This window comes from Brachycentrus maculatus, unplaced genomic scaffold, assembly GCF_059751285.1.
Source record: "Brachycentrus maculatus isolate JH-2025_06_01 unplaced genomic scaffold, ASM5975128v1 h1tg000518l, whole genome shotgun sequence".
Lineage (NCBI taxonomy): Eukaryota > Metazoa > Arthropoda > Insecta > Trichoptera > Brachycentridae > Brachycentrus > Brachycentrus maculatus.
This window is the reverse complement of record NW_028281264.1, coordinates 472,938-492,551: the sequence shown is the minus strand read 5'-3', so window position 1 is coordinate 492,551 and position 19,614 is coordinate 472,938. Positions and strand designations below refer to the sequence as shown.

General features: G+C 30.9%; 2 protein-coding genes across 2 annotated transcripts in view; one reads left to right on the top strand and one right to left on the bottom strand.

Annotated features, from left to right (window-relative positions):
- The window catches only part of LanA (laminin subunit alpha), a 64,204-nt gene extending 62,142 nt beyond the window's left edge, over window positions 1-2,062 (top strand). The window contains exon 57 of the mRNA XM_088272727.1: window positions 346-2,062. Within this exon, the coding sequence (XP_088128853.1) occupies window positions 346-605 (260 nt within the window). The 3' untranslated portion in view covers window positions 606-2,062. The remainder of the gene's footprint in view (window positions 1-345) is intronic.
- Window positions 2,063-7,625: 5,563 nt separating this feature from the next.
- On the bottom strand, window positions 7,626-15,948 carry elgi (E3 ubiquitin-protein ligase NRDP1 elgi). Its single transcript, XM_088272726.1, has 6 exons — window positions 15,807-15,948; window positions 14,897-15,039; window positions 12,705-12,993; window positions 10,785-10,940; window positions 9,498-9,628; window positions 7,626-8,427 (listed from the first exon to the last, which is right to left on the bottom strand). The coding sequence occupies exons 1-6, from the start codon at window positions 15,894-15,896 to the stop codon at window positions 8,289-8,291; spliced, it is 948 nt and encodes a 315-aa protein (XP_088128852.1). The 5' UTR covers window positions 15,897-15,948; the 3' UTR covers window positions 7,626-8,288.
- Window positions 15,949-19,614: the final 3,666 nt, after the last annotated feature.

Sequence of the window (19,614 nt, the reverse complement as noted above, 5' to 3'; positions counted from 1 at the left end):
CAGTGGAGATTTTGCCGTAAACTCCGAATTGACTGTATGTATTTTAAAACGCTGAATTCATATCTGATATAATATGTGTGCATGTTTAAGTTTTTATTCGATTTATTTTAATCCTAGCCTAGGAACAACTTCCTCCAATTTAATCACTCACAACACTGATCAAATAAAAAAAACAACTTAACGATTATACTTTTTATAAAAAGTCTTAAAAATAGTCCCGCAGGGTTTGATTGAATAAATTGTTTTAAGGAATTATTGAACAAAAAATAAAAATTACTTCGAATATGGATCATAAAGAAATATATTGTATGTTTCAAATTTATATATCGGATCATTTTGTTCCAGCATTCAAATCAAAATATGTGGTCTCACTCGGAGTGGACAACCACTTCAGTGACCCGGGAGTCGGAAGCGGTCCTAACACTAACACCAAGTCATCTATCTTCATCGGTGGGCATCCCTTCATTCGGAGGGTCAAGGGATCTCGCTCGCGCAAGGACTTCACAGGCTGCATGAGGAACATCAAGATCCGGGAGTCTAAAATAGATATCCCACCAGAGAGTGCCCACGGAGATGTACGCATCGGATCCTGCCCTGTTGACTAAATCGAATCTACTCACCGCATATAAGGACTATTTTAAAACTAATATTCATTCTATATTTTTATCTGTTACAAAATACAGGAAAATTTGGTTGTTAACAAATTCGGTTACAGTCGCAACTAAACATACAGCCAAACAAAATGAAGTTAGTTATATGCCGATACAATTTTTTTTTATCGGCATATAACTAACTTCTATTTCCTTTTTACCATTTTAAAATGTATAGCCCCAATTGCCTATAATGACTTAATCGAGTTTTTTTTCTTAATTTTATTACTTTTAAATCCAAAGTGTTAATTTAAAAAAAAAAACCTCTTCATATAAATTACACACCAACAGCAGTAAAAGAGTAACAAATAAATAATAAAAGTTATGAGATTTTAAAATAAGGATATAACTAAATTTCATATAAGGATTATATATCTTAGGAGATATTCGATTTGTGTAATCTTTTTGCGAATGTGGAAAAGAATATATTGTTTTAATATAAATATCCTTATTTGAATATAATCTGATACTTTTCTCTTGAATATGTCGACTTTTCTCTGCAAAATATCCTTATATGTGGAAGAACTTAACACAGTATCACAAAAATGTTTCATATTTGATAGTAAATCACAAAACAGAATATGTATTACTTTCAATTTGTTTTTATTAAATTAGTATTGCCTCCATTTTATAGAAAACTATTTACATATTGCTAAAATTCACAGTATTTTCCATATTCTATATTTTTTATACTGTTGATTAATGAGGTTTAAATATTTTTTTGCTGTCAGAAAGATAAGTTAAAATTTTACTTATATAATTTGTCAAATGTGAATGTAAATCAATTTGAGTTACTAAATTTTAAAAAAATATATCATTAAATTAACTTCTCTTTTAACGTTTCGGTTTTTTCAATTTCTACTAATTTCTGCTTATTATTTTATTATTAGTTTTTCAATTTTTTTAAAATAGGTTAGTTGAAATATTATGAAATTTCATGAAACAGTGTTCGTCTTCATATTTTTCACATACATATTTGATGATGTTCAAAAGTAAGCGCATTTTAAAAAGGAAAAAAACTATTGAATATTCTCTCTTGTAATTAATAGCTGTAATGTTGCTTGAAAGGGTAATGGTGTAATTAGACCTGTGTAGAAGTTTTGATAAATTCATATTTTTTCTAAAGAATGTGAATATTTCAGGAAAAAAATATATTTTTATGGAATAGACCAATGTATGCCTTTTATCTACCGCGACTTCCAACTTTCTTTAAAGCTCTTTTGAGACTTTGAGAAAACAAATCTTACCGATGACAACTTCACAGAGTACTGCTCAACAGGATCGTGTACGATACAACAGCGATATACATACCTATGTATCAAGTTATAATTTTATATCTTGCTCTCTCCTTTTGTATTTAAATATACTTTTGAATTTGAATAATCATTTTTATTTTAAGAATTATGGCCACTTATACGTATATTATTGTAAACTATAAATTAACAACTTTGAGTAATTTTTATGTCTTATCAAGATAACACTGCGTTTATATGACACAGTGCCCTATGCACCATTGGGGTGCGGATAAGGGTTTTATTTTATTATTATTCTGGAATTAATAACTTTTTTTACTAGAACCAAAACTCTCGCGACTTGCACATTTGTGCCAGATTTAAATATTTTTCCTGTAAATTTTCATTATATGGTTTACGATAGTTTACGTATAAAGGTGGCGATGGATTACTCTAGTAAACGTTTTTCTTTGTCAGCACCTAGGACGAGTGTTGCTTTAATACAGAAAAAGTGGAATTTTATAAAATATTAATTTGCCAATACAAATTCATGAGCTAAATGTATAGGTACAATATTTATGAATAATACAAGCGTACAGTGTATGCGCAATGTATTTACATTGTGATGTACCTATATTTTATTGATATCTTGCCTTTGTCAACTTAAAGATGCATACACATAAAATCATTACATTTATCCTGTAAATGCCTTCAATTGCAATTTTTGCCTATTTTACTTATGTATACAAAATGTAAAAAAAATGTTCCTTAGTACTTATAAAGGTTACACATACTCATCCTTAATATCTTAATAACTGAGAATCTTAATGTTTAACTACATATAATGAAATGTAGTAGCTAAACCGTATTTCCATTTTAACCATATGTTTTATATAGCTATAGGTATTGAAGCTAAAATATTTTTCTGTGGTTATTTAAAAAAAAATAATTATACTGGCAACAATTTTAATAATTAAATTTCATATTATAAACTGTAAATCGAAATAAAATAGGACAAAATTAGATGTATGGCATTGCAGATTTTACTTAAGAAATATAATATAAACACATTTCATTTATTTGGATTAGATTTCCTTGTATTTAAATGGACTTTTTATTTTCAGGATTTTTACAAGATTTTGACATGTATTTGTATTTTTTGTGTCTCATAAAATAAAATAACAGTTTGAAAAAAATCTTTTATTTTTATTATAAACAGATTACATAAAACATCAAGGCACTCCGAGATCATATTTAAAACTAATCTTCACTGAAGAAAATTTTAACTAATCTGTAAAAAAAAACTATTTACATTATGAGCTGTGTTAGTAAAATGTACAAGAAAGTAGCATCAATTTTAATGTTGTGTAGTAAAAAACGTATCAACTTTCAATAAAAACTATTTTCTCTTAGACTAATTAGAATAACATATAATGTACAGGTATTATTTTTAGTCATAGCATTATACAGTCAGAGTTCTAGCCTCTCGGTAATAATTTTTAGTAAATTTCAATAAAAATAACAAACCTAAGATTATATATATATATATATATATATATATATATATATATATATATATATATATATATATATATATATATATATATATATATATATATATATATATATATATATATATATATATATATATATATATATATATATATATATATATATATATATATAAATATATATATATATATATATAAATATATATATATATATATATATATATATATATATATAATATATATATATATATATATATATATATATATATATATATATATATATATATATATATATATATATATATATATATATATATATATATATATATATATATATATATATATATTTATATATATATATATATTTATATATATATATATATATTTATATATATATATATATATTTATATATATATATATATATTTATATATATATATATATATTTATATATATATATATATATATATATATATATATATATATATATATATATATATATATATATATATATATATATATATATATATATATAAATATATATATATATATATATATATATATATATATATATTTATATATATATATATATATTTATATATATATATATATATTTATATATATATATATATATTTATATATATATATATATTTATATATATATATATATATATATATTTATATATATATATATATATATTTATATATATATATATTTATATATATATATATATTTATATATATATATATATATTTATATATATATATATATTTATATATATATATATATATTTATATATATATATATATATATATATATATATATATATTTATATATATATATATATTTATATATATATATATATATTTATATATATATATATATTTATATATATATATATATTTATATATATATATATTTATATATATATATATATTTATATATATATATATTTATATATATATATATATTTATATATATATATATATTTATATATATATATATATTTATATATATATATATATTTATATATATATATATATATATATATATATATATATATATATATATATATATATATATATATATATATATATATGTCTCTTTTTTAACCTTCCCCTCCCGGTGATATGTATTTACTACAACCCGACTTTTAAAATGAGAATATCAATATAAAATATAATAGATACGGGCTCAGAATTTTTGTTTTCCTCTGTAATATAATTATGAATTACACGAAAGTATTATAACATAAATTTATTCATTTGCAGCGATGGAAATAAATAATTTGTGACAAAATCAGGGATACACAAACGTTTCTCGGAGTGTGTGCGCGTGTCGTGCTTTGTTTATATGTGCATGTCATAGCATGTTTACTTTAGTGTGCAGATTGTCTTACACGGCGGTTGTGTCGTTACGCTAGCTATTGCGGCTACTTGCACTGTATTTTTTTCCCTGTTTTCAGATACCAGAGCTAACATTAGAAAATTGTTATATTTCAACATCAATTATGGTCAATAAAAGCAACATTTAAGAATATTTACATTTTTAAACCACATTTTTTTTATGTTGTACAAAATACATATCACCATGCATGCCAATTTTTTTTTAGCACCTTAAGGGAAAGGTTAAGCGAGTTTTCCCTCATGCGTGTGGATATCAGTACATAGTGGGTTGACCTATTGTTCACTACCCTTAAATAAATGTTATTATGTGTTCTGAATTGATTTCTGGAGTCCATATCATGTGAGAGAAGCGTTCATTTTCTTTCCCGTTATCGTGGTTTCTACTGCCTATTCCTGGGTCCGCAGATTTGGTATCCAATCATTCATGGATTTTGGTTTTTCATAAAGCTCATGATGCCCCGTAAAAGCGGCTACAAGAACCATAATAGGAGGATGGGTAAAGACCACGCTGAAGATGGCAGGAGTGGATGCTACCCCCGGCAGTACACGCTCAGCAGTCGCATCCCTCAATTGGTTAGAAAACTACCCAATTAATAATATCTTAGAGAGAGGAAATTGGAAAAGTAAAAATACCTTCAGGAAATATTACCAAAGTTGCTTAATCACACCGTCTCAAAAGACTCCTCTCTAGCAAGCCTGTTTCAACCAGTTAACATCAAATAAAAGCGTCACCCGGTCACCAGGAGATAACAACCAGATCTCTCATGATATGGACTCCAGAAATCAATTCAGAATACATAATAGTGGAGTTTTACCTACCATTAATATTCTTATTATGTTTCTATTGATTTCTGGAGTCCAGGTAAGACCTACCTGGTGCATCATGAGCTTTGTGAAAAACCAAAATCCATGGATGACCGGATACCAAATCTGCGGAAACGGACAGAGCGACCATAGAGAAGGATACTGACCCAGGAATAGGCAGTAGAAACCACGATAACGGGAAAGAAAATGATCGCTTCTCTCACATGATATGGACTCGAGAAATCAATAGAAACATAATAAGTACAGGTTGGTTGAGTTAAAACTTTGAATGTCTGTAAACACATAAACAGTGGTTGGCAAATGGAAGTAATGGCATAGCATTTATTAGGAACAGAAAATGAACACATTTTGTTGCAAGTAAATTAATATAAAAAGAATATTTAAAAAAAATCACAATAAGGATTAAATTACCTATATATCGAATGGAGAGAAAACAGACAAAGTGTGATGATGATCCGACCATCGTCAAATCTCTTTGTATAAGCTTATACTCTATGTATGCTATACTCTACATCAACGGGAAATATTATTTGTGCAAAACGCGTGTCATATTTTCTCAATTAGGAAGAAATCTTAATGTCTAATGACCATGTTTCCACAAATAAGTTTTACAAAAACTGCATCTTCAGTAAAAATAACCTAACTTGTACAATATATACATATATGTATTCAGAAATAGATATTTACAAACTTAATATGTATAATAGTGAAAGATAACATATGAACAAATTATACTGTATAACCTCAAGCCTTTCTTAGAAGAATGAAATTAACAAAAATGGTAAAAATGTGATAATGTACATTGCAAAATAAATTCGATTTGTGATCAACAAAACAAGGTACTAGTTTAATAACACACGTAGTGATGATTCACATGTTCATATATGTATATGTGAACATGTGAATCATCACTGTGTATACACACACATATATATATATGTATGTGTATGTATATATACACACAGACACGCACACATACACTCATAAACTATATATGTATTTATATATATAAAAATATATGCAATTTTCAACAAATTGACTTAGATAATCAATATAATAATCTATAAGTAATCAGTTCATAAATAAATATTATTTATGTAGACAATTATGTATTCAAATAAAATTTCAAAAATGAATTCATCACAATTCAAGGTGCAATGAAGTTTTGATTTATGCACAAAACTTCTTGGTATATTATTATACGTGCCAGTAGAGATAATTCTGGACATCTTAGTATTTCCATGATTCATTTGTAACTTTTGCTGCTGAAATCATTTTGTTCATCCTGAGTATAAATAATGATTTTGAAATTCAAAATGAGTAAAATGTTTAAAAATAAAAAGTATTCCGTATAATATGTTTTGTTAGTGACTTCCGTATGTATGTATGTGACTTTTTTTATAGTAAAAGGGTATTCCACTCATTTATTTTCGAATAAATATAAATATAACTTTTTATACGAGCAACAAATTAGAAAACTATCTGGTCAAAAAATATAAGCTGAAATGTCACCTTTTCAGCACATGTTCGTTTGCGGCAATCGGGTGAGTGCTGCCTGACATATAGGCATTAACACCATCTAGTGGTGAAAACGCGCGGATTAGATTATACTTCATCGCCAATATTTTTATTTCATTGAAATGATAAATTACATGTAACATGTTCAAATGAATTGGAAATGTCCAGAATAAATTCCACTACTGTACATATTTTTATAATTCAATTAAAGTAAATATCACTAATTTATCATATTACGTATTTAACATTTTGAACTGACATGGTGGATAAAAATAAAATTAATTTAATTTAAATTTGAATAACTTATAACAATGGAGCAGAATAAAAGCGATGCAAGGAGAACGATGTCAATGATTATTATTAAATGGATATAATTGTGTGGATTTAACTTAATTTAAAATTATTGTTGTATTAAACAGCTTGTACCTACATACCAACCTATAGGGAAATCAGTAATTTATGTAATAATGAATAGGAATGTAATTTTCTTATTTTGATTCTGTCCACATTTTGCATCAAGAGCAGACCATTCACATTAATTATAAATTTGTCAAAGTGTCTTAAGACTCTATGATTCAAATCCTTGTGCAGTGTCAACAATATATAGACACATATAAAATATCTCAGAAGAAAACAATGACCCAAGAAAAAAAAACTAAATATGAAATGCATCCGTCAATTCTATGAATGATTATGAATATTTTATATTTTTTTCTGTATTATCATTTAAAAAGAATACTATTCAATTTAATTGATTGCAATAAATTATTTTCACAATTTTGGAATAGCCACAAATTCAGTAGCTTACATAGTGTCATGAAGATGGCCTCCCCGTAATGAAGCGGCCGAAAGAGCTATATGGAGAAACACCAAACCATGTACAAACATTAAATTTATGAAACTGACATTACACTCTCGTTGTTTTCTCCAAAAATCGGAACGTACATATCTTCTAATATGTACAGTCCGTGGTCAAACAGTGGTACACTTAGAGCATACTAATTATAATCAGACACAAGTTTCCCTATGAAGGAAGTGCTTTGCTTTTGGTAAAGTCAGTATAGCAGTCGAACGCTCAGAGGACACTGCGGTACGCTGATTGAAGGACACTGATGTAGAACAGATGTGTCGCTTCAAGCAATATTTTCATTCAATTCCATGGGCAAATATCATAACCAATCCTGGTTCAAGCATCATATCTTCTCCAACGTGAACGTTGTCACAAGGTAATACTAGGACCGCTTGCTTTCCAGGGACCCTCTTGCAGACATAATTTTCATATAATCTGTTGATAAAACCGGTTAAATGTACATATCTCCCAATAACAGTCGAAACATTGAAAAATTTTGATTTCATGATTCCAAAAATTTAACAAATGAAATAAAATTACAAGAATCATTTTAAAAAAGGGGAAAGAAAATACTTTTTTTTTCAATTCGTATGAATTAGCAATTTTAGGTTACAAATTATTTTGATTTGATTTTTTTTCGATTTACTAATTTTAAATTGAAAATATTTTTTGACATTTCATCAAAGATGAAGAAGAATATGGAAGTCTGGGCATTTACGGGGCTGACGACCGTCATAGGCTGGTACTTCCATATTCTTCATCATTTTTGATGAGATGTCAAAAAATAATATGAAAATAACTCCTGTAATTGGAGATAATCCAGATTTTGTGAACAAGTATTTGGACACACTCAAAATGTTGAGAAAATATTTCTCAAAATATCTACGAAGTAATTTCTACCTGAAGTACTTTGAACCAATGGATCAGGTATTATGCAGTAACAACTACGGGTGATAGATGGTAGATTTGTATTATATATTACAAATACAAAGCACTTGCAACTTGTATAGCAAAGTTTTTCTCAGGAGATTTTTTTAGCTATTGCTTAATATGTGTATATCTGTGGTGAAACGGAAGAAAGGCACAAGTCTGTGGCATGTACTTAAGACTTGTGCCCCCTTCTATGTTACCACAGATATGTTATTTATAATTAAAAATCATTATAATTTAGGATTGGCTAGGATTTTTTCCCGTCTGATAATATTTTAATATTGTTGAAGTTTCTTCTTTTAACTTTTATCCGCGCCCAGTGGTGCATAGGGCATTGCGTTGTATTGACCCAGTGTTATGCTAATTATTACTTACATGAAGGCAAGGTGATTAATCTTGCGGTTCGGCTACCACTCCAGGACAAAATATAAAGAGTAAAAAATTACTAATATTTATTCTAATCCCTCCCGGAAATCAAACCTGGGGGCTCCAGCGCGGTAGCTAAATTCCCTATCCATTACAGTACGAAAGGACCTTGAATTTACCATTAGAAATAGTAAAATGATGATTAGTACCTTCTATTGTTTTGTCTAGTTTCCAGTGATGAGAGTCCGGGAGGCCATCTTCTTTCGTGACAATGTTCCATTAACTCGTCTATAATGTGAGGGGGGCAGCCAGATTCGGAGATGGATCTCTTGATTATATGCTGGATAACAAAACAAAATTCAGTAAGTATAATAGAGAAAAGATAATTTATACCGATGAATATCAACGATAATTGTATAACAACGCCATAATATCACAAACTGCAAAATTGTAGAAAATGGGTAAGCACGCCAAAGTGTTAGTGAATGGACTCTTTTGCGTAGGAGTAACAAAACACAAGTTCAATTAGTTTCCGCTAGAACGCACTCATCGGCACGGACAGGGATAGAATTATGGCAAAATGTAGGAAGACTAGCAGTGACCAAAGGCAGTATGTTTTGGCAAATTGATCCTTACTTGAATAACCAGGCGCTTATTGTATTTTAGATATTGATTTCTTTGTGATATGAAGTGATTCTCGTCAGTCAATTTATTTATAATTCATAAAACAAAAAATAGTTCTGCATTTAGGTACTGCATACTAAGTTGAAAGATGTGGAGAAAAGATTAGACAAAAATTAAAGATCAGAATAATATTGTCAAATACAGAATTTCATGTATGTATGTACTAACAACCGCACAAATAAATGCCAACCATCAACAAAAAGAAAATTTTTAGAGTAAAGAATTTCAAAATGACCATATCGCTTAACACCAATAAAACGCACATATACATAATACACATTAATTGAAATGGAAAGAAAATTTTGAAAAAACAACAGTTTGATACTTGAAATTAAAAAAAAAAACTACTTCTGTCACTCAATTTAAGAAGGTGCGTGCTCAAAATTATAATAATTGATATCAACTTATTACTCTCGTACTGTAGAACGGGGCTACTTGAACTTTGATGTGTTACTTGAGCCCAGTACAAAGAAAATATTTAGATCTGTGTTTGGTCTACAATAATGAATGTATCGACATGATTAATTGTTTCCCTGACAGGTGACACTTATTGTCACGATACGTTCATTATTGTAGACCAAATACAGATTTAATTCTCTTTTTTGTACTGGGCTCAAGTAACACATCAAAGTTCATGTAGCCCCGTTCTACGGGGTTCATTCGATTGGCAGGAAATTCCAAGAATATAAAGAGTTCCCAATATAAGAGAGAAAATTTGTTTTTATGACAAAGCAACCCATTGAAATTGGCAGAGGTTTCATCAATTCCATTTCAGTTATTTGATATGGTATAATGATGTTTAAATGACATGCCTGCAAAGCGTCATCAGGCGTGGAAATCATTCCCCCCCACCGGGTGACCCTGGCCCTCGCGAGGGTGCCACTCCATCTCACCACTTCGTCTCTCTCCATCTGGTCGGCAATGGCCCTCATTGCGGGGTTGGATACCCTCATGGCTCGCATAAAATCCTGAAAATATTAAACCAAATTAAAATGACACCAAGCATAACTCGCTCACTACTTTCAAGAACGTCATAAATCAAAAAACTTGATTTTTCAGAACATTTTTTAAGTTTAAAAATATAATCCAATGTATTAAAAATAAATATCAAGCCACTTATTGAACTTTTCGCTGTGCAACAGATCTTTTTAGGTAAAACCTGAAAGTTTTTTCTCCATTTTAAAAATATTTATTTTTAAAAAATAATTAAACAATACCTTTTCTTCAAAATGCAAAAACCAACACTTTCTGCCCTGTAGCGGGTAAATATTAAGTTAAAAATATGCCTCTTTTGCTGGGATATAGTACATTTTCTGGGCATTCCGAAAACATGCACAAATCAAAATTGACGATTTTTTATTTATGACGTTCTTGAAAGGAGTGAGCGAACTATTCAGCAACTATACTTTAGGCTTTCCGCAGAGAATGACGGAACACGCAATGTTTCATCAGAATGTGGAGACTATGAGGAAAACAAAACATGCAGTTTTGTAGTTTTGGAGTGATGAAAAAGAACTGAATGCAGAAATGTGGATCGACAACCAGCATGATGATATAGCCAATATTTCCAGAAAGGAGTGGCTGAGGAAGACCCAAAAAGGCAAGTAGTAGCAAACAATTACGGAGACCCTCACCCAGCAGTGGGTGGAGGTGAGGTTAAGAGAGTAAACTGTTGTATTGAAAAATAAGTAATCTGTGCTTCGTAATTCAAAACTGTGCATGTAAAGGCAATTCACATTCAACATTATTAATACGCAATGTAAATTTGTAAGTGCATTTTCTCAGAGCAGATACTTCTAGAACCAAATCTTGACTTCTGAGACGAAGACTCTCCGATCCAAAACCGGAAACACATTGCGAGAACGAGTAAGAAATACTGACATCCGGAGCATGTGTAAGACGGATGTGGGGACGACAACGAAGGTGATACTGGAATGATCACATAAACAGAATGTCAGATGACAGACTTCCACGTATCACCCTTCAAGGAATCCCTGAAGGACGCAGACCCCCAGGCAGACCTCCAAAAAGGTGGAAAGACAGCTGGGAGTCAACATCCCAAGAGCTACAAGCCGAGGTACAAATAGATCCTTACGATCTAGAAAAAGAAGTAGAAGAAGAAGAAGAAGATTTTCTCTGAACACATTTTACTGAAGTCTAGCCATAGTATTTAGGATCATTGAGCTTGTTATACAACATAAATGTATGCTATTGTGTGGTTGCCCTCTAGTGGAAGGCATCTGACCACATACAATTATTGAGTGGAAGGTAAAAGACCAAAAAAAAATTGTGTATTTTTACTTATCCTTTTATTCATGAGCAATACCAACATAATCTCTATCCACATGAGAGTTTTGGCTGAATTCTTTGCATCAATAAGAAAGTATGAAATTCCACAAAGTAAATGGTACATTCAGACAAGCATTTAAATATATTCAATGCGTACCAATTAATATTAAAATTAGCAAATTTTTGAAAACCTATATCTTTGTTTGAAGTCAAATTCTACTTTCTATTAAAACATCTTAAATAAGTGTACATATTTCTATAAAACCGGCAACAAATCCTTTTCTTTATTCAAAACCACTCCCATCAAAGGGTGGCTCCAAAATTTTATGGACACGGGAGGAGTGTTTGACACGCAGAACATGTTAAAGTGATAAAGAGACATGTATAAATGTGTATTGAGGTTTCATCTCTATAAAAATTTACAATGCTTATTCATCACTTACCTTTAATAATGTCAGTTCTCTTTTGTGTTCATTTATGAGGAACTTTAATTCACTAACTTGCTGTTGAAAATCACTGATGATAATTTTTTGAGACTGTACCACAGTTCTAAGTTCTCTAATACAGTTATGGGCGTCTAGTTCATCTTTGGGGATGACCATTCCACACCCCTTCTCACACAGAGTAGGCCTCTTGGGATTAAACTGGCAATCTGCTGTGTGGAATTCTAATTTGTCGAGCTTCAGCGCCGACTGGCAACCGTATGGAGCATAATCGCACATTATTGTGAGTCTGTAATAAAAACAAATTATTTCAGCAAACTACTTTTGTAATCATACAATAAATGAGGAAATTTAATTTAATAACTCCCACATTAATAAATATCCTATACAAATTAGCAAATATAAACTAATTTAACTTTATTCAACAATACAGGGTCATTATGAATTGAAGGAAACTGATTATAATAATATCAATAAAATGCCAGTCACAAAATGGCCTTTAAAACTTTGAATGATAAAGAGTATTTAAAAAAAAATACATTCTGTCAAATAAATACCGAGACTAAGTAATAAAACACATAAACTATCAATTATTCTTCCAAATTTATTTATTTTCCCTCAGAATAGGCTCCTAAAGCGATACAGTTTTTCCAGTGAACAATCTAGTCGTCCAAGCAATTATTGTAAGCATATTTCGGATCGCCTTGAGTTTCCTCTGCAAATTTTGTTTTATGTCTTTAATTGAGTAAAAACGAATTCCATTGCAATACCTATTGGCTAGATTGCATATCGTACTCACGTCTCGTCACTAATTACGATGTGATCTATGAATGTGGGTCCATTCTGACTCGTTTCAGCATGTCCTTGGTCAATTTGAGTTTGTAGCTGCGTTTGAACAAATATCAGCGTTTTTGGAACAAGCTGGTTTATCAAGTAAAATTATTCAAAATAATTCGTGAGAGATGTTCCCGCAAAGCTCTTTGAAGCTATAATCATGATTTTCAAGCACTAATCTCTTCACTTGGTCAGTGTTTTATTCAGTATTCGACGTTAAAGAACGCCCAGGGTGAGGTGAGTCTTCAACAATAAAATAAGCCTTCAACACCTTTTTTTAACGCTTTGTACTGCTTAAATGATCCATAATATAATAATAATGTCACATAATGTTTTTGCAACAATTTCAATATGTCTTGATCCGAATGTTTGTACGCAATTCTTTACTCAATTTATTTCTCCATAGTAAAAATCGTAACACGCAATTATGTGCAACCATTGTTTTTGACTGCTGACAACACTCGCGCTCAAACTTAGCGTCAATATGGAGTATAGTTGTGCCAACTTGGCAAGAAAGAAAAAATCTGAAAAATCATTTATGCGGACATTTTGGAATTCTCAATTCTAGTACTTATTTGAAAGAATGTATATTATTATTTTTCAGTTAGCCATTTCAAATTATACATTTTAGAGATGTGTAACTTTGAATTATTTATTCCAAGCCTCAACATGTATTTTTTTCTTCTGATATATCTGCATTACATAGTTAACTTATGCTTGGAATCCTGGCCCAAATAAGAGAATTTAAAAAAATATATAAGAAAATTTACACGGGCAGTCTCTGAGAAACTTATCTTTATTATTCTTAGGAGCAATAAGACACCTCCACAGTACATGTGAACCTTGTACTGACATGTAGAGTGTAGACAGACTCTTACACATCAAAAGTGGTCATTACCTCAAAGAAGCTGCGATAATAGGAATGTTTTATCTTTTTGATAATCTAAGTTACACTTGGTAAATACCACTATTTCAAATAGTGGTATTTACCAAGTAAAACTTAGGTTAAGTATGGATATATATATTACCACAAAGTGACTGCCAAATCAATTCATAAAAATGTTACATTTTCTTGCAGAAAAAAAAGAATCAACATAGCAAGCTTCAGCTGATAATTCAGCGAGGTTTACAGGTGACACTGGCGAGTCCTGCATTGTGAACATTGTTGCGAGCAAGAAGTTAATATTTGCTCAACAGACATGTTGGATCTAGTTAGACCAGAACTGCACATCTAAGGGTTTGCAAGAAAGCTTATGGTATGATTATACCCAAAGTTGGATACAAAATAGCTAACAAACTGGGTGTGTGAAATGAAACTTGCATTATGATACCAAGAATGTGAATAAAAGGAGCCTTACCGAGCTAATAAATTACGTAGTATTCTTGGAACTGCACGTAGCTGTCCCGAAGTTATGGGCTGTCGGTCAACTGGACAAGTCGGCTGCCTACTTAACCATTCAGTTATGCACATTCTACAAAACGCATGTTCGCAAACAGGAGCCTGAGGGAACAAAAATACATTCTACTTTCAAAATTATGGTATTGGACTTTGCACTTGTAAAAACGGTTTCAGTAAAAAGATCTTTTCTTGCGCTGGATAAAATGTGAACACAGCTGTGAAAAATTGACAGCTGCATCGACTATTGGTTCTGTTGACTGGCTAACTACCAACTAGTCATTAACCATTTCTCGAGACGACTAACTGCCAAACATTTTTTTTAATCTAATTGTTTCTTTAGTCAGCTAAGCCGACTAGTCAATACATCATATTGTTTGACAGAACTCCATTTGTCCCATGAGGATGAATTAAATTATCGCTACGGTGTATCAGTAAAACATTATCTTTTCTTGATTAGGATCAGAGCAATGAAATACTCATTATAATGGAATGGTTGACCATATATAGCAGATATATAAAACTCATCAGCGTTTTATAATTAATTAATAATAAATACGGATATTCTTAAATCCTTTCACTGTCTCCGATAACAAAGCACAAAATATAAATATTTTTTTTCACGTTTGACAGAATATTTATCTGCGCATGTTGACAAAGATAATGTGCATGTTGTAAATAAACCAAAGGAAATCAAACATGTACACATTTTAACTATAGAAATACATATAACGCAGTTGAGAAGAAAGATAAAGCAAGATCTAACGGATATTTTCATTAGGATTGGAACAGCTGCAATGTCTGTCGCAAGAGAAATTTTATGGAGCGAATAGTAATCAAGATAATGGAAGCAACAAATGACTTATTATTACCTGGACAGGTTCTTCCAAAACGCTAGAGCATATGGGACATATTAGTTCTTCGTCAACATCGCCGTGAAAACGATTAACTTCGAATCCCATCGTTTAGAGGCCCGAACGTCCTTTTGCGACCACAAAACACAAGACGGGAAACAGAAAAATAAAAGACAACGAACGGGGCCGAGCGGAACGGCTGGCCAATGGGGAGGGGGGTTGAGTTCGTAAACCGTCAAAACGTGACTTTTACACTTTTTCAAATAACAATAGACAATAATGTGCAAGAAAGGATAGAAAGGTAGAATAATCATTGAAAGAGCAATAATTACTCGTACCATTATAATAAATTTAATATAATAAATCGATAAAAACGCTCAAAAAAGTATATTTGTATTTAAATAATGATGCCTATTAGAAATTTCAATTAAAGGCCCTCGACAATACTTGCGGGATACTACTATGTGGTGATAAACCCAAAATATAATACAGTTAAATATTTTGTAAGACAGGAATAAACTAGAGTCGGCTTGTAAAAGAGGAGTAAGAAAGTAGAAATAAGTTCAAATAACTCGTTAAATTAAAAACTAACTAACCATCATGCCGCTTTTCTGCTTCGTTACGCAGAGAGAGTAGAACGCCACACCAACCTGTATTCGCAAACCATCTTCGCCTCTTCCACATTCAAGCATCTTCTCATACATACATACCCGCCGATTATTCTGACTCCTGACATGACCACGCCCAAGTATTTGAAATACTAGATCATGCCAAGTTTTCATCGATCTACTTTTGCTTCTATTACCAACCACATTCGCCTCATTAATTTGTTTTACTATTCTTTCTTGATCCACATACTCAATCCACATGGTTTCACATTCGTTTACAAATCACATTCCTTGGACACATTATACATTAACGAATGAATGAAACGCTGCTGAATACCACTTCTATCTAGTATCTACTTTTAGCCATGGGTTTCAGGAGGAGCTAGCAGTCTGTATGTAAGTCCATAGAAAAAAGCAAAAGTCAATGCCTATTTCGGATACCCGATGAATTTATTTAATGTTGCCATGTTAAAAATGTTATTGCTTTGGTTCCTACTCTGCCACATATTGGTGAGCATGTTTTGGAATACACGCAAACTTTTTTCCCCCAGCATTGTATATTTTATGGCTAATTTCTGGGAAAATTGTCGTAGTTAATTTCGTTAAACGCAACAAAAATGGATTGCCTTATATTGGTTTTAAGTACGTGCAGTACAGACGGACTGTAATTTAATAATAAAGATATATGATTTAAACATGCAGTATCAAATTTACGCGCAACGTGTTCACGCACCGATTGGACAAAAGCACAACCCAATCTAAGCCAATCATCCGTTTTATATACTAACTGACGTGCTGGACGGTATAATGACGTACACAAACGCTCTTAGGGCGTTTGTCCACTACACGGAATTATACGGAATTTTACCGTCCGGCACGTCAGTTAGCGTTTTAAAACGACGATTGGCTTGGATAAGCATGTGCTTTTGTCCATATTTTTTCGGATCGGTGCTCTGGATCAGTGCGTGAACACGTTGCGCGTAAATTCGATCACTCTAAACTGTCGTAGTCGCTTTCATTTTTCAAAACCGGACTGCCGCATGGTAATTACACGGAATTCTACCGTCAGTTAGCGTTTTAAAACGATGATTGGCTTGGATTGGCTTGTGGTTTTGTCCATCTTTCTTCGGATCGGAGCTCTCGATCGGTGCGTGAACACGTTGCGCGTAAATTCGATCACTCTAAACTGTCGTAGTCGCTTTCATTTTTCAAAACTGGACTGCCGGACGGTCAAATTCCGGGTAGTGGACAAGCGCCCTTAGGGCGTTTGTGCACTACGCGGAATTTTACCGTGTAGTGCCCAAGCGCACATAGTCATATAAAATGTAAATGCACATAAAATGGAAAATCACAATGTTAGTGCTTCAAATATAAATTATACATAATACATTCATTTTTATCGTCACCTGAATGCAGAACTACTCTGACTGCAAATTAGGAAATTAACTACTGAGGCAATTAAACTTTCCAAGAGGAGTTTCATTGATTACATGGTGTTTTCGTTTTTTATTTTGAATATTTAGAATCAATGTGTTTGAAAAGCTGATTATTTAAGTCAAGAACATTCTGCACGGAAAAAAATAAAAGAAAGAACACAATATGATTTTTTTTCAATGCGATTTTGGATGTTCTACATCCGGTATTATCACTTGACCACATGCAATATGATGTGAAGAAACAAAAATTAAAATGACAGCACGACGAAAGCAATAGATATATAATATGATAAAGATTTTTTAAATATTATTTTTATTGATTTTTTGTTTTTTTTTTACAAAAAACATATTTAAATAATACAAAATACTTTGATTATAAATATACAATACCTTTCAAATATGACGTTTCTACCTCGCTAATAAAGTAGATACTTCGCTCACTCCTTTCAAGAACGTCATAAATAAAAAACTTGACTTTTCAGGAAAACGTTTTTAAAGTTTAAAAATATAATATAATGTATTAAAAATAAATATCAAGCCACTAACTGAACTTTTTACTGTGCAACAGATCTTTTTATGTAAAATCTGAAGGTTTTTTCTCCATTTGAAAAATATTTAGTTTATTTAAAAAAAATAATTAAACGATAAATATTCTTCAAAATGCAAAAACAACACTTTCTGCCCTATAGCGGGTAAACATTAAGTTAAAAATATGCCTCTTTTGCTGGGATATAGTACATTTTCTGGGCATTCCAAAACATGCACAACTGAAAATGGATGATTTTTTATTTATGACGTTCTTGAAAGGAGTGAGCGACTTGTGTTTAGAGAGGGATTTTTTTTTATAAGCAAAGTAAATTATTATTTAAATTAAAAATAAATAAAGTAAATTAAAAATAAAAAAATATTCCTTGGTATGGAGTCTAGGTAGGGGTGAGTCTTATGTGTTTTTTTTTTATTATTTTAGTTTTAAAGGTTTGTTATTTTTTTATAGATTTTAAGATTACCGGAGTTTATTTAAAAAAATACCTACGTACGTATAATGGTTCAACGCTGCTGTTGATTTACATCTGTGCAATATTAAATTATTAGAAAATCTAGGGTTACGTGAAATTTGTGATAATTAAATAAAAGTTAATAATAATAATAATAATAATAAAACCCTTATCCACACCCCAATGGTGCATAGGGCACTGCTTCATATAAACGCAGTGTTATCTTGATCGTTTATACATGAAGGAAAGGTGATCAGCCCTCCGCTTCAGGTACCAGTCCAGGGTAATATTGAATAAATATTGCAGTGAAAAAATCACTTGTATTTATTTTACCCCCCTGGGAATCGAACCCGGGACCTCCAGAACGGTAGCCGAGCGTGCTGACTATTACACTACGGAGGCAGACAAAATAAAAGTTATATAGATATAAATAAAACAAAGCTTATAATTTTTTTCTTGTTTTTGTATGAAATTGTTACCATCTTCAAAAAAAATATCTACCCAGATTTTAGATTTCTGGTTCTGATTCGTCTGATCGTGCCAAGTCTTTTTCGGCCGTCTTCGTTCTGTTCTCTCGCTCACATTCCCTACATATATTTTCTTAGTCATTCTCTCGTTATCCATTCGCTCTACATGTCCATACCACCTTAAAGAACTCTTCTTATTCTTTTCAATTATCCCTTGTCCAGCCTTACATTTCGTTCTTATATCTTCGTTTTTAATTCTGTCGTACAATGATTTTTCCACACATTCGTCTGAGGGAGCTCATTTCAACGGCGTTCACTCT

What these genes read in the sequence shown, in the direction of transcription:
- elgi (XM_088272726.1), bottom strand. Translation starts at nt 15,896, where the DNA reads ATGGGATTCGAAGTTAATCGTTTTCACGGCGATGTTGACGAAGAACTA. An exon ending in CTACGTAATTTATTAGCTCG is followed by an intron (nt 12,994 to 14,896) that starts GTAAGGCTCCTT and finishes TTTTTATTACAG; the next exon opens with ACTCACAATAATGTGCGATT. An exon ending in CGCCTGATGACGCTTTGCAG is followed by an intron (nt 9,629 to 10,784) that starts GCATGTCATTTA and finishes TTTGTTATCCAG; the next exon opens with CATATAATCAAGAGATCCAT.